At 54.9% G+C, this 15,669-nt stretch overlaps 2 protein-coding genes across 2 annotated transcripts; both read left to right on the top strand.

Annotated features, from left to right (window-relative positions):
• The first annotated feature begins 290 nt into the window (after positions 1-290).
• Positions 291-3,962, top strand: LOC116289513 (uncharacterized). The gene has a single exon (XM_031696459.2). It carries the CDS (start codon positions 291-293, stop codon positions 3,960-3,962), a length of 3,672 nt encoding a protein of 1,223 aa, XP_031552319.2.
• An 8,112-nt stretch (positions 3,963-12,074) lies between these two features.
• LOC148910767 (uncharacterized protein F54H12.2-like) lies at positions 12,075-13,346 on the top strand. The gene has a single exon (XM_089031086.1). The coding sequence runs from the start codon at positions 12,075-12,077 to the stop codon at positions 13,344-13,346; it is 1,272 nt and encodes a 423-aa protein (XP_088887212.1).
• The last annotated feature ends 2,323 nt before the right edge of the window (positions 13,347-15,669 follow it).

Genomic DNA, 15,669 nt, shown 5'->3' with positions numbered 1-15,669 from the left:
TGCGAGATCGGTTTTGGAAATGGGGAGTGCTACGCAACCGCCTCGGCGTGAATCGAAGGCAGGGAAACACGTGATTCAGATCTTGGCGTGGCGAAGCGTGAGAACGAGGGACGAGGTGAGGCAAGAGTTGGAGGTGCAGCACGAATGGACGTGTGAAGAATATTGACGCGTTGGGTGCGTCGTGGCACCCTACCACGAACGTCTTGGTCCTTTGCCAAAAGGGAGGCCCGGGAGCGCATCACGAGGTCATCTGGAAGAGCACGTACAGCAGCGAAACGGAGGGATGGGTGATGTGGCTGGACGAAGGAGACCCCGCGATGCTGGACGTCGTGTCGCCCAACGTGTTGTATGGGGAGGCCGAGTTTCTGCACCATCGGCTGTGCTTAAGGTGCGGCATGACTTATCGGCATCAAAGAACGCATGCCTGCAGCGAAACGAAGGCCTTAACCAAGTATCAACGGGGCAAGAAGAGACCGCACTATAAGACCACGGAGGAAGTCAAGCGGCGTAAGGTCTCGCGGGTCTTCGACGAGGAGCACGAGAATTGCCTGGGTAGGGCCTTGTACCGGGCGCTGAAGGGGATGGGATCGGAAGTGACGGTGGAAGGAGGGCACGAGAAGTCTTTACAAGATTGGTACGGCGAGATGGGCATGGAGGACACCTGGGACCAAGCGTGCGGGTTGGACGACGTCAAGCGGTGGTGTGCGAGCATCAACGAGGGCTACGCGACGGACGAAGAACACGGCTTCGAGTTGTGCGTGTACGACGAGAAGAACCGGTACGTGGTAGCCTCGTTTGGAAGCCGCACAGGAAAGAGCAACGGCACGTTGACCCCCATTTACTTGAACTGGATGGACGAGCACTTCACGTGGATCGAGTCCATAACGGGGTGGTTGGGACGGGTGTACTTCTGCACGCAATGCAATAAGGGGTACAGCAATAAGGAAGTGCACAAGTGCGTCCGCCCTTGCTTACGGTGTGGGGAAGAGAGGAACGACCACTACGTCAAGTATTCTAACGAACGCATCACGTGCGACGCCTGCCGCGTCGGGTTTTGGTCCGGCGTGTGTTACCGTTCGCACCTGATGCGACGTCACAAGGGATCGTTGACCTATACCACCTGTGAACGACGGTACGTGTGTCGGGAGTGCAAGACCACCGTGGATCGGATGCGCTACGACCAAAAGACGAAGGTGTGGTACATGGTCGACGATCACGTCTGTTACGAATACGATTGCTTGGTGTGTCGGGAGAAGAAAGTAAAGCGAGGAGAACACTTGTGCTACGTCAAGGGAGTGAGCAGCGATTCCACGGAAACGCGACCCAAGAAGAACGAAAAGCGTAAGTTCTTTCTGGCGTTTTTTGACTTCGAGGCTCGGTGCCTGGAGGAACGGCACGTGGTCAACAAAGTGGTAGTGCTGCTGACGTGCCACGAGTGTGCTTCTTACGTGGAAGAGTACCGGACGCGAGGATGCACAGGAACGTGCGGCCGACAACGGATGTTCGTGTTTGACGATGCCGCGGCCTTCATGGATTGGTTGTTGGGCCCCAAGCGCGACGTGCACGCCTTGTACACGTTCATGGCCCACAACCTCAAGGGGTACGACGCGTATCCTATCCTGGAGGAGTGCGTCAAGCGAGGCATCAAGCCCAAGTGCGTATACCAAGGGAGTAAGGTCATCACCATGACGCTGGAAGGGATCGCGTTTAAAGATTCGGTGTGCTTTATTCCCATGGCCTTACGCAAGTTCCCGGCCACCTTCGGAACCTCGGGAGGCGACAAGGGTCACTTTCCTCACTTCTTCAACACGTTGGAGAATACGCAGTACGAGGGCCCTTTCCCCGCTCCCGAGTATTACGGCGTGGACGACATGGACGTCCGCGAGAAGGAAGCGTTCATGGCGTGGTGGCACGAGCAGGAGGGCAAGACGTTCGTCATGAAAAAGGAAATCGAGAAGTATTGCATCCAAGACGTGATGGTGATGGCCCGAGGATGTCTCAAGTTTCGGGAGCTTTACGTCGACAAGTTCGACGTGGACCCCTTTGCGGAGTGCGTCACCATTGCCTCGACCTGCCTGACGGTCTTCAAGAGAAACTTTTTGGAATCGGAAGTGATGGGCGTCGTGCCGCCGTTGGGGTATCGTCAGCGGGACATCCAATCGGTCCAAGCCCTGGAGTGGTTGCACTCGTTGGGGTTGCCCGAACTGCGTTGGGCCGGAAGTACGCAGGGCGAGGCGACCTTGCAAGGCAGCAAAGTGGACGGGTACGATCGGCGAACCAACACCGTCTATCAATTCCACGGGTGCTTCTACCACGGGTGCGAAGTGTGCTTCAGGCGAAGTCAGGTTCATGCTCACCTGGGCGTAACCATGGGCGATCTGTTCGACAAGACGCGGGAGAGAACGTTGGAACTGCGTGCCGCGGGACATCACGTGGTGGAAATGTGGAGCCACGTGTGGGATGCGGAACGCGAGTATCACGTGTTCCCCGAGTGGATTAAGAACCTGGACCCCATACAGCCTCGCGAAGCGTTGATGGGCGGACGTACCAACGCCGTGGGACTCTACGCCTACTGCGAGGGGGAAGTCCAAGTCGACGAGTCGGACGACGAGGCCATGGCCTTGATGTTGTGCTCGGACCCCGTGCATCGCATACGGTACGTGGACGTGGTGTCGCTGTACCCTACGGTGATGTGGGAGGAAGAGTACCCCATAGGCCACCCCATGGTGTACTTGGGCGAAGATTTGGACTTAGACCCCGAAGAGATCGCGGATCGTATTCTGGACGAAGAGTGGTTTGGCTTAGTCAAGTGCGACGTGGACCCTCCCCGAGGATTGTTCTTCCCCGTGCTTCCGCGCATCGCCGACCACAAGCTGATGTTCACGTTGTGCGCGGCCTGCTGTGACGAAAAGGACGTGGACGAGAATGAGGGTGGAGAGTGCACGCACACCCTAGAAGAGCGTCGCTTGCGGCACGGCGTGTGGACGACCCCCGAGTTGAAGGAAGCGCTGAATCAGGGGTACGACGTGGCACAGGTGCACGAAGTGTGGCACTACCCCGAACGCAGCAGCGACTTGTTTCGATCGTACATTCGTGAAAATCTGAAAATGAAGATGGAAGCCTCGGGGTGGCCGTCCGATTGCGACACGGAAGACAAGAAGCGGGACTTCGTGCGGTCCGTGAAGGCCAGTCAGGGCATCGATCTTCAGTACGAAAACGTCGTCAAGAATCCGGGGCTGCGCTCGGTGGCCAAGTTGAACCTCAATTCGTTGTGGGGCAAGTTCGGACAGAATCCGTTTCGCGGCAAGGTCGAGTACGTCACGGAACCTTGCCGCTTCTTCGAACTGCTGCACGACGATACGGTCAACGTGAAGACGGTGCTGCTGCTGACGGGCGACATGGTACAAGTCAACTACGACGTGCACCGCGAGTCCACGATGTACAACCCCAACGGCAACGTCGTCATCCCTGCGTTCGTGACGGCCTGGGCCCGCTTGCGGTTGTACGACAAGCTGAGTGCTCTGGGGGACCGCGTGCTGTACCATGACACGGATTCCATCATCTACAAGACGGCGCGGGAAGGCGACGAGGAACTGGACACGGGGGATCAGCTGGGGCAGTGGTCGGACGAATGCGGCGATTCGGACGCCAACTGGATCGTGGAATACGTGTCCTTGGGCCCCAAGACGTACGCGTACCGTACCAAGAAGGGCGAGTGCGTCGTGAAGTGCAAGGGCATCAGCTTGACCCCCTGCGCCAAAGAACTGGTCCACCTCAAGAGCATGAAACGTCTGCTTGTTCGAGAGAACGAAAAGGTGACGGTGAGTTACCCGCGCAAGATCGTGAGGGACAGCGCGCACAAGGTGCTGCGAACGGTACCCATGGACAAGGACGTGCGCTTGGTCTATACCAAACGACAACGTATTGACCAAGGTCTGACCACGTTGCCTTATGGGTATTAAAGGTCCATAAAAGAAGGGGGACATAAAGGCAGACGTGTTCATCAGCATGACTCAAATCGCCACAGGACGAATCGGGCGTTGGTTGGCCAAGAAAGCCGCCGCCATCGTGTCGGGAAGCAACGGAGAAGACCAGCCGGATGGCGACATCAGCAACAACCGCATCGGGTGCGGACGTCAAGCACGCGTCCGATGCTGCCTCTCGTCGTGCTGCGGGGGATCCATCGTCATCCACGCGCAAAGGTCGATCCGCCGCTGGAAAGACGAGAGGGAGGAAAGGAAAGAAGAGCAGCATCGGAGCCGCCGCCGCCGCCACGGTGGCCAGCAAGAAACAAGCGTCCAAGTGGTACAGTCGGTATTTCGAAGTGGGGGCGGAACACCCCCAAGCCCTAGCGGGAACCTCCGCGTTCTTGTCCGACCCCGGCGACGTCTCCAAGGGACCTCGAGCGAAAGCCATCAAGAAGAAGTGGCTGGAAGCGCAGACGACACACCAAATTCATCGCCCAGCACGGCGTAATTATCCTCGTCGTCCCTTTGTCGTGTTTTCCATGGACGAGCAGTGGCAGATGGACTTGTCGGACATGACGTGGGACAAGCCGGCCAACGATGGGATGGGGTGGATCTTGTTCGTGGTCGACGTGCTGTCGCGGTACTGCTGGGTACGGCCACTGAAACGGAAGACGGGGGAAGAAACGGCACGGGGCATTCGCGAGATCTTTGAGGAAGTGGCCCAAGACCCGGACAAGAAACATACGTTGCCGCGTACCGTGTACGTAGACAAGTGGAGCGAGTTCTACAACAAGGACGTCAAAGACTTGTTTGCCAGCTGTCCCCTTCCACCCAAGCTCATGTCGGGAGAGTCCACCACCAAGGCCGCCATCGTAGAACGGTTGCAGCGAACGTTGAAAGGGCGGCTGTGGAAGTACTTCTACGAAAACGGGACCCGACGGTGGGTGGACGTGATTGGTCCGTTGGTCGAGTCGTACAACCATCAGCGCCACGGCACGTTGAAGCAATCGCCGGCCTCGGTCCATCGCGGCAACGAAGGGGAGGTGTGGAAAAAATTGTACGGGGAGTACGGCCCCGAACGAGGAGCACGACAAAAGCTCAAGGGGCCTTACAAGTTTGACCTGGGCGACGTGGTCCGGATCAGCCGTCAAACCACGATCTTCGACAAGGGCTACTTGCCTCAGTGGTCGGAAGAATGGTTCAAGATCCGAGCCCGCGATCCCGGCCCTCCCGCGTACTACCGCTTGATGGACTACGACGGCGAGGACATATTAAAGGGCACGTTTTACGAAGAGGAGCTGCTCAAGGTCGAAGACGAAGAAATAAAGCACATGCGTTATCGCATCGAGAAGATACTTCAACGCAGGACGGACCCCGCTACAGGTCGTCCCCAAGTGCTGGTCAAATATCAAGGGTGGCCTGAAAAGTACGCCAATTGGATCGACGAACGCCAAGTCGAAGACTTGGGTCCGAAAAAGAAACCATGAGGTTGGAGCGCAAACCATTTATCTACTGGTTCAACAGCAAGTCCGATCCCGAGTACCCCCAGACCCACGACAACACCGCCTCGGAATTCGTGGTCCAACTGCCCATAGGATGGCACTTGCCGGGCGTGTGGTCGGTGGAAATCCAAGCCATCATGACGCCGGAAACCACGCAGACCAAAGGCGACTTGCTGCTGTACACGAATCTCATTCGCTACGAGATCGTGGGCCACGATTATTTTCCGCTGATCGAGCGCATTACCACGTCGTCCGCCCAAGCCATCCGCTACCAAGAATCCAAGCATCCCTTTCGCCGACGCGTCAACCGCAGTTACCTCGAGAGCGTAGGGTTTAAATTGGCCGACACCAAGGGCCGACCGCCAGTCTGGCGGAAAGACAGACCTACCAAGGACACCACCCTCTGCCTTCTCTTCACGCCTCAAGTGGACGAGTACGATTCTTCCTCCATGAGCTTGACACTTCTGTCCAACCAATCCAAACCTCGCTTTCCTTCCAACCGACCAGGGAACTTTACGGGCGAACTACCCGCCTCTCAAAGGATGAGTGATCAATGGAGAGTAGGACTGACCAAGGTAACGCTGCCTCCCGTGGCCAGCACGTCCAAGTCCACACAATGGACCTTTAGACTGGACGCCGGAGGGTACCTGAAAAGCAAGCTGCCTCCTGGGGCGCAGCACACGTTTACTCTAAAGGATGTTAACAGCGTGCAAGACTTGTGTGCACGATTCAGGAAGCAAGTGGATGCCGTGTTCGATAGCTGGTTCCCACAAACGCAAGAAAAGCCGGCCAATGGAGGCGTTGGAGGCGCATTCAAGGGGCTCGGCATCGGAGGGCTGAGTAGGGCCCATACGGCCACGTGGGTGGACGACTCCTCAGGGTCAGACGTGCTCATCAACACTGACCTCAGAGGAAGAAAGAACCTGGACGACCTTCATCGTTTATTCCTTGCCAATGGGGTCAAGATGGAGGCCGACCAGAGCAAAACCAAATGGGACTTCACGTCGCACCATGACGTGCTGGTAGGACCCCTAGCTCCGACCGACAACACAGTCCTGCGACGGTTGGGCTTTTGGATCGTTGATCCTAGCACTCCCATACAGGGAACGCTTCAACAGGATGGCAGTACCCAATGGCACTCTTTTGTTCCTCCTTTTTCCAAAGACTTCGTGGAGGATCATTCTCCCGTGTATCTCATTCAAACCAGCCTTGACGTCAGCACGTTCGGTCGCTTTTACCTAAAGATGGGATTCTTTGAACGCCTAGGACCCATAGTCGATATCGATGGACCGCCATCGCCCTCAGGAGGTCCATCGACCACTACCATTACCCCCAGTGAGTTGTACCTGACCATGCCCAAGGGGTTCTACGACTTGCTGAACTTTAACAATGGATCGAGTGCTGGGCTGGAGTACGAAAGCGTGGACGCCGCCGTCATGGGTCCAGGCGAATTCGTGAGAATCACGTGCAAGGAAGGATGGAGACCTTCAGGGCACGTCGAGTCCGATCAGAAGACCAATACGGAGCCGCAATCCAATCGCGTGGCTCGCATCCCGGGGTATCAGTATACCCAGCTTCGAGGCAACCAGGACGTCCTCAATTCTCAAAGTGGTCCCTACGCTATCGACGTGGTCACCAACACCAAGGCCGTCCCTAAGAATGCGTACGTGACCTGCAGTCTGGTTCACAACCAACACGTCGGCGATCAGATCATCCCTCTCATGGACGTGGTTCCCCTCTCGTCCGTGTCCATGGGGGCTGCAGCCGAACCCAAGGAATACGTGTTCGAACCCCAACACGTTAAATACTACCCCCTCTCCAAGAATAGTTACCAGACCGTGGCCTTTGCCGTGCAAGACGAAGCAGGACAAGAGCTTCCCTTCCTCAATTCAGGAGTGACCACCGTATCGTTGGATTTCAAAAAAGGACCATGAACATTCCCATTTACGTTCCCCAAGAAGGAGGCGGCAGCATTCCCGTCTATACCCCTCGACAAGCCGGTGGAGGACTGAGCATTGGACGGTTGGGGCGTGGGGCCATGCAATACGTCCTACCCAAGATTAATGCCGTAAAAGACGCTGCCGTGGACTGAGGAGGCAAAGCGTTGGCTAACGTGGCCTCGGAGGTACTAGAAGGTAAAGATTTGAAAGAAGCCCTCAAAGACGAAGCGACCGAAGCTCGAGTCGACTTGAAGCGAAAGATAGACGCCGAAGCCAGCAAAGTGGGAAGCGTCAAGAAAAGCATCAAGAGTTCTGGATCCAAGTACGCCAAATCTACCCTAAACGCATTGTTCGACTAGGAAAACATGAATCAACCCCGACTGATCACCGAGAATGGCGTATTCAAGCGCATCAGCGAAGAGCGGCATACCAAGTACATTACGTACCGTATGGCCCACGGACCCCAACAAGGCATACGGACCAAAGAAAGAGACATTGTTAAAGCTTACGACATATTTCTCAAGTTGTACGATGGACGCATCGCTATGGATGTAGATTAAAGAGAGAAAAGTAACAGACGACACCGTGTTCGTTTCATTGATTTTTCTTTATTATTTCACGACTAGGGGAGTATGACTTGGGGGAAGGGTTTGTTGGAATCTTTCAAGTCTTCGGGGAAGGGGTCCAACGACAGTCGGTACTCGTCGGGCGTGGATTGATCAAAGTCCATGATGAGCGGACGGAACGGTCGCTTGCTGGCTTCCTCCAAAGCGCGGTTCAACCACCTGGCTTGACCCGGAAACGCTTGACGTGCCAAGGCTTGCAGCTGAGACTTGTCTCGAGGATTGCGAAACAGCACGATGCGGTGGGCGTTGAGGGAGGCGGTGCGCATGTGGGCGGGAAACACGTTTTGCATGAGCACGACCAAACTCACGTCCATGTGGTGGGTTCCCTTGGTAAACCATTTCGAGATCTGACGATGATCCGATTCCATCTCTCCCATCAGGTCGTCCGCGATCAGCAGTCCCGGGGTTCGCTTGAATAGGGCATAGGGGTCGTCGGGCAATCCTTTGACCCACTTAACCTCGTCTCCAAATTCTTTTTTCATGTCGTCGTACTCGTCTTGCCATATGCTGTACAAGTACACCACGTACTTGATGGGGGGATCGAACTTCCACGTCCGATGACGAATCATCTTGCGGATGAACCGCGTCTTGCCACTCTTGGAAGGTCCGGCCACGACGACGTTGCACGGATGCTGCCATCGTGAGTTAAACGGTTTGATGGCTTCTACGTTCATGCTAGTTTCTTTCTCTTGGCGTCGCGAAGAAAGCGAATGTACTGATCCACTACCTCGTGAGGACTCCTGTTATACCCTTCCTCGGCTACGATGCCTCCCCGTTGACTGTGTTTCTTGCGACGAGGTTTGGATTTGGACACTCGCGATTTTCGTTTGCGCCGCAGTACGCCGCCTTCGATCGTCGCGTCATCGCCGCCGCCATCGTCATCGTTGTCGTTGTCGCTGCCGGGACCGGGGAAGGTTTGGCTGGTGTGCTCGCGTTCCACTACGGGCCGCTTGCCTCGACGGACCGTGGTCACGGTGGTGGTATTGGCGATGGTTTGATGATCCCCTTTGCCTAATTTTTTGCGCAAGGCTTTCGACACGGTATCTTGATCCGCGTTCTTGAAGCGTTCCCCATGATCGTCATTAGCGTCATCAGCGTCGTCGTCGCCGCCACCATCGCCACCATCGCTGCCGTCGCCATCGTCCCCTTCGGGATCGTCCCCACCATCCCTCCTCCTGTCTTGTTCGGCTTCCTTGCGCAGCTGCAGTCGTCGCGCTAGGGCTTTTTCCAGGGCATAGCGAATCCGCATTTGAGACGTTTCGTCAAACTTGCTTTGATCGGTAGCTTCCAATTCCTTGACGTACTCTTCCACTTCGGCCAAGTTCATCCTCTTCTCGCTTCGATTGCCTCGCCATCGACCGTCCACCCGCGTCATCACGTTCTTGATGGTGGGCGTCAAGGTCTCTTTCACCTGGGGGTACTTCTCCGCCAACGATTTCAAGGCCTCGGCGTACTCGCGCAATTCCTCCTTGTTCATCTGATCCAACGTAGCGTCCGGCAACGACGTCAATGTCCTCCCACTGCTTGGCGTCCATGCTGCCAAATTCGCCACTTCCGAAGGGGGTGATGCTGCAGGCGACGTTGAGGGCGAAAAGGTTGGCGATACACCGGGGGATCTCTCGGGAGATGGACCTGGTGACGGTTCGGGTGATGGTGGGTCCATGGCCCGGACCAAGTCGCTTCCCGTCGACAAGGGCGTGTCGCTGGACAACACGCTGACCATGTCGTCTGGCAAGTTGAACGGTGAGCCCAACAACTGCAGCATGTCCTCGTTGTAGTCGTGCGTGGGCGAAGGAGGCAACGGCGACAGGGGCGGTAGGACGGGCGTATTCATCAGGAAGCGATCGGCAGCCCGTTCGGCCGTGGACGTCGTACGGGGCGTTCGAGGAGCAACGCCCGGAGCTTGGAAGAAAGGCTCGCGCTCGGTATGCTGGCCTACACCGTAACGTAGGTATAAATCTTGAGCCCCCACACGTTCATAGGACATAACGTCGACGCACCGAATGTTTCACAGCATGGATGGAAAGTCCTATATACGCTCCTTGGCGCAATGCCACCCCACGCAAGTGGTTCCTCTGCTACGTAGCGGTAGCGACGACCAATGGAAGTACATCAAAGACATGTGCAAAAAACTGGCCAATGGGGATCTCCCCATGAAGGGAGGAAGCAAGAAAATGCCCAAGGCCGCTCGACGTTGGTTCGGGTCGGTGGTCAACGATCGACATCCTTCCATTCAGAGTCTACGACGCTCTAGCCTTCAGCGAGGAGGATCCAAGGCCGAATTGGTCGGCACGGCCATCAAAGCCCTGGCCAAGATCGCGGCTCCCAGCCTCAAAAAAGCCGGCGTGAGTCTGGCCAAGCATGCGGCGGCAGGAGCTCTAGCCGAAGGCATTAACGCGGCCACGACCAAAATCAAAAAGGTAGGAGCCCCCAAAGAAGATAAAAAGGAGGACCCCTCGACCGCCGAATCGCTTCAAGACTTTGATTACGACGGCGACGACGAATTGAAGAACTTGCTCACTGAAACATAAGAAAAGGCATCATGGTTAACACCAAGAAAGGACGACGTCAATGCGGAGGCAAGAAACGTGCAAAGCATACTCAGCTGGGCGGAGCCAAACGAAAGCGTTCTTCGTCCACCACGCCCAAGATCAAGGCAGCTCTGCGTGGAACCTTGGCTCCTGGCATTCCCGACTACGGGCCCGTGACCAACCCCTTTCACATTCGATTTTCACAACCACGTCCCGCCGTGCCCTCCAACAAGGTTCAGACTCTTCGCCGCATGGCCCCCGCCAGTCTCCGACATCTTCCGTCCAACAACGACTCCTTGGACGTCGTCATAAAAGGCCGTCCCGTTACGCTTTATCCTAAAGGTCGTCAAGTCGTCACCACTACGAAATGAACAGCAGCACAGGCACCAACTCTTACGTGGTTCCCGTCATTCTCTGGAATCGCCTGCAAGAAGAACTCAAACACCTTAAAGAAAATGTAGCTGCTTCCGCCGCCAAGTCCCAAACTGGAGGAGCCATCGCCGGAGTGGATCGAGATGGGAACGTCCGCATGAACGAATTCTTGCACACCATGGCCGTTCAACAGTCGTTGCAGCAATCCCCCAAGGTGGAATTCGTCAAGTACGCGGATAAGATGGTCAAGCAAGTCATGTCCGACCCCAGTCTCACGCCCGACGAGCGTGTTCGCTTCATGACCAACTATGCAGCCAGCTTTCAAGACCAAAAAGCCATGGCTCAAAAAGGACTTACTCCTGCAGCGGCTCCTGCCCCAGGTCCTGCTCCTGCGCCTGCACCTGGTCCTGCCCCTGGTCCTGCTCCTGCTCTTGTTCCTGGTCCTGGACCCGTCGTCGGCACCACCCCTGCTTGGTCTCTTCCTGCAGGACCCTCGGGAGTCAAGCTTGGGTCTGGAAGCGTTACTCCTAAAGGTACGGGTACGGGTACGGGTTCAGGTCCAGGCCGTGGTCGTGGTCGTGGTCGTGGTTATACAGGCAAAGGCAAGACCCCACTCAAACGTCAAATCCACTTTGGGAACGTGCCCGGCACGTCTACGCCGCTGAACAACCTCAGACCTCAACAAGTCAAGCAGTTGAAAAAAGTAGACAACCTCATCCATGCCATCGATCAGAAGTCCAGGCAAATTGCTCAGGACAATAGCTTGACCCCTGAGCAAAAACGCGCAAAGCAAGGTGTGCTCACGCGCGGACGTACCAAGTACAAGGTGATGCGAAACGACATCCTCAACAGTTAGACCATATAAAAAGGACCGTCGACCTGCCCAACCTACCCTGATTCGTCACTCGACCTCGTCATGAAACGACAACACGGATGACGTGCTGCTCCTGCCGCCAAAGCCGCGCGCGAAGATGCCCCTCCCTTGAAAGTACACAAAGGAACCGTGGTCGATTTGTTTAAACGACTGCCCATCGACGTCACGTGCGAAAAATCCAAATGGGAAGTCTACTCGCAAGCCACGGCGGCCGTGGACCCTTTGGAAATCACCGTGGACCGAACCCGTACCTGGATCGACATGACCAAGATCCTACTGGAATTCGACGTGGAATTTCTCGACGCACCCAATGGTGCACTCCTGACCAATACCTCGTCGGCCGTTCCCATCAACAACGTGGCTCACTCTCTCATCAAACAAATTCAACTGACTATTAACAAAGGAGCCGTAACCGTCAATGCCGACCACTACCATCTGGAAGCTTACTTCGACCGACTGCTGAACTACTCTGAAGAAGAAAAGAAATCCCTGCTGTCCCTGGAAGGATGGGCCACGGACACTCCCGACAAGTTTGATCAGCTCAATCCCAACGACTTGGCCATTGCCGATCCCGCTGCGTGGGCTGCAGGTGCCGCCAACGTTGGACCTCCCACGGTCGGCGAAATAGGAAACGCCATTCGTGCCGCATTTAACCGCGTCACGCCTAACCAAGGAGCCAAGGAACGCGTTGGATTGTGCTGTCAAAACCGAGCCGTCAAGTTCATCCTCAGACCCGTCATCCCCCTCTTTTCCAGTCAACGCTACTTGACTCCTGGCTGTGAATTGAAATTCAGAATCCAATGGAACCCTCGAGAATTGGTCATGATGAATGGTCCCACCGTGGGGGCTACAGCCATTACCCACGCTAACGCCACCTACAGAATAGTCAACTACTCTCCCAAGTTGCACATCCGTCACGTGGACGTCAACAGCGAATTGCACATCAAGATGGAAGCTGCCATGTTGGAAAACCAAGACATTGCCCTCTACCCTTACTTCACCAACAGAACCGTTACCCACACCGTTCCCGATGGTCGACGACGGGCTCAGATGCACAACGTGTTTCAGGGGTACCGACCCAACTACATGATCATTGGATTTCAGCGAGGAGACGCCTTCGATGGGAACATAGCTCATTCTCCTTTCAACTTTCAAGACATGCATCAATCGTCCCTTCGCGTGACCGTCGACGGTGAAGAAATTCCCCATCAGCGATTGGACCTGACCTCGCATCATAAAGAAGAAGGTTTCAATACCCTTCTTCAGTTCTCAGGACGTGGCATCGACTCTGCACCCACCGGCATCGATCGAAAAGGGTATAAGGACGGCAATTATCTCATCCTCTACAACTTCAACCCCGACGGCGAACAAAACTTTGGCTACAGCTACGCTCGAAACGTAGGCAACGTCAACATCGACGTCGACTTCTCAGCCAACACAGCCGACAACACCACCATGGTCGTCAGCGGATACTTTGAACAAGAAACGTGGTTGGATGGTAACAAGAACGCTTCCCAGAGATACAGCTATTAGATCATGAACAGCAAGAGTCAACTCCTCACCTCCCAAATCAACACGGTCGCATCGTACCCTCCCAATTATCACGAGCACCCCACGTACTCCTACGTCGGCACTCAAGGCGCCGACCAAGCTCTAGCCCTGCTCAAGAAGTACCGCGATGGGCAAGACCCGCCCCGCCCTTGGGGCATGGTGTTCAATACCGACCCCATCGACAAGCCCGGCCAACATTGGATCGCCTTGTACGCTCCCGACGTCGATACCAAACGCATCGAAATCATGGACTCGTACGGATCCGCGAACCTCGAGATCTATGGGGATCCACTCCTCCAAGAGCTCATCGGCATGACGGACGTCGTCAAGATGCCTCAGCTGCAAGCCTACAACACGTACGTCTGCGGGCATTACTGCCTGGCCTATCTCCACATCCGAACCCGTGGCGGGTCGTTTTCCAAGTTCATCAAACCCTTCACCGCCCGCAACAAGAGAGACAAGGACAAGAAAGTCTGTCAGTTTGTGTGTCAAGTCATGATTCCCAAGTCCCTCCGCCCCAAGTTCAACGACAAGATAGGACCCTTGGGTCAACCCTGTCAAGGCAATTGTTGCCACAAAGATTTAAACTTAGAAGCAATAAAGACAACGTTTGAGTAACACAAAAGTCTGGTCTCTTTATTTCTTTCCCTTCTTTTTTTACATGAAACAAAATCTTACTACGCTCTCTTCTTCACAATCAAATCAAACGTCTAGACTGATGTCTGCTGTGGGTTGGTAATGGAGTCTAGGAGCATCCTCAGGTTGTCTTCCTCGAGAGGAGAAATGCTTTCCACGCCTGGAGGGCCTGTAGGGACTTCCACTTGTACGATCTCTCCTTCCTTCATCAACGTCGGTACCTTCCTCTTAGCTTCATCCTTGGTTCCTGTCCTGACTTTTCTCTTTCTCTTCACGGGCTTTACGGGTTGCAATGGCTTAATCACTTCAGTCACAATTTCGATAGGTCCTTCGTCTTCAGTTGTTGCAGTTTCTTCGATCACGCTTTCCTCCTTAGGTCCTTTGACGTACTTGTCCCCACCCAAGGCTTCCAGAGATTCGCTCAACAGCTGATGAAGATCCACTCGTGCCTTTCGTTGTTCCTTCTGAGTTTCAGCACAAATGACATCGTACTCCATGCTTTGCAGCAAGCCGTACACCACGCGGTCATACGCTCCCAAGTGCACGCCCTCTTGAGCCAACATCATCCTCAACGATCCTATGTGCCCCATTACTGCCTTATACATCTTTTCTTCGTCTTCGTTTCTCTTGGGTCTTCGACGCCTCCTTCGCATTAACACAGATCTTCTTCCCACGACGGTGTTCGAGCAATGAGTGCACGGTACACGGCGTGTGCGAATTTTGAGACCTTCACGCCCCTCCTCCTTCGACTCCACTCCTCCCACATCATCAACGTCACGGTCATCACTGTCAAAATCATCGTCGTCTTAGCTTTACTCTTTCAAATCGTTTCATCGCACGCATGGCCCGTTGCATGTCCTTGCTCGCTCCACTTCCTGACTGTACACTCGACGCAACTTGCTTCTTAATAAACGGTACGGCAGCTTTCAATTGGTTGTGAAGAAAAGCACGTGCTTTCTTGGACTTTACTTTAGAATCAATCAACTTGCCAGCTATTCCTTGCGCCTTATTGGCTATGATACTACTAATGCCACTTTGAGCACGGTTCTTTAGGCTCTTGAAGACGTTGCCTCCCGCCTGATGCTTTCTGCGTCGTCTGCGTCTCCCCATGCTGCTTCCACAAATTGGTACTTGTGTCCCCTTTCTGGCCCCTTTATATCCTTTCCGTCCGTTTCGTCTCTTCCTCGGGGATCAGAGACCACTTCGTTCATCCTCCTTCTCCTTCTCTGTTCCTTCTTCTTTTGATTCCTCTTCCTGCACACCACAGCATCCTCCTCGTTCTCCTCCTCTTCATCGCCTGCCTTGTTACCACAACAGCGCGTCAACGCCATGATGAAGCTCAAGGTCTCCTTTCTAGCCTTGGCAATGGCGGCCATCATTTCTTTGTATTCGTAATGAAGCTCGCCCATGCTCGACCTCCCAGACTCTTCTCCTCCTTCATCTCCTCCTCCTTCTCCTTCCCAGTCATCGCTTCGTCTGTTGGTCCTAAAAAACTTCAATTTCATCATGACTCCTCCCAACAAAGTCTTCTCGAGGTTAAGCAAATCGTTATACTTAGAATCCAACAACAGCAACGCGTTACTCTGTTCCCTTCGGGCGGGGTTCTTTATTTTATCCAATCCCAGCACCCAATTTTCATGACTCGAACACACGCGGGAAGACAACGGTC

Source organism: Actinia tenebrosa, unplaced genomic scaffold (assembly GCF_029948245.1).
Source record: "Actinia tenebrosa isolate PJP-AT-01 unplaced genomic scaffold, QUT_ActTen_1.0 PGA_scaffold16__25_contigs__length_10494907, whole genome shotgun sequence".
Lineage (NCBI taxonomy): Eukaryota > Metazoa > Cnidaria > Anthozoa > Actiniaria > Actiniidae > Actinia > Actinia tenebrosa.
Note: the sequence above shows the minus strand (reverse complement) of the source record. Positions and strands in the feature narration are given on the sequence as shown.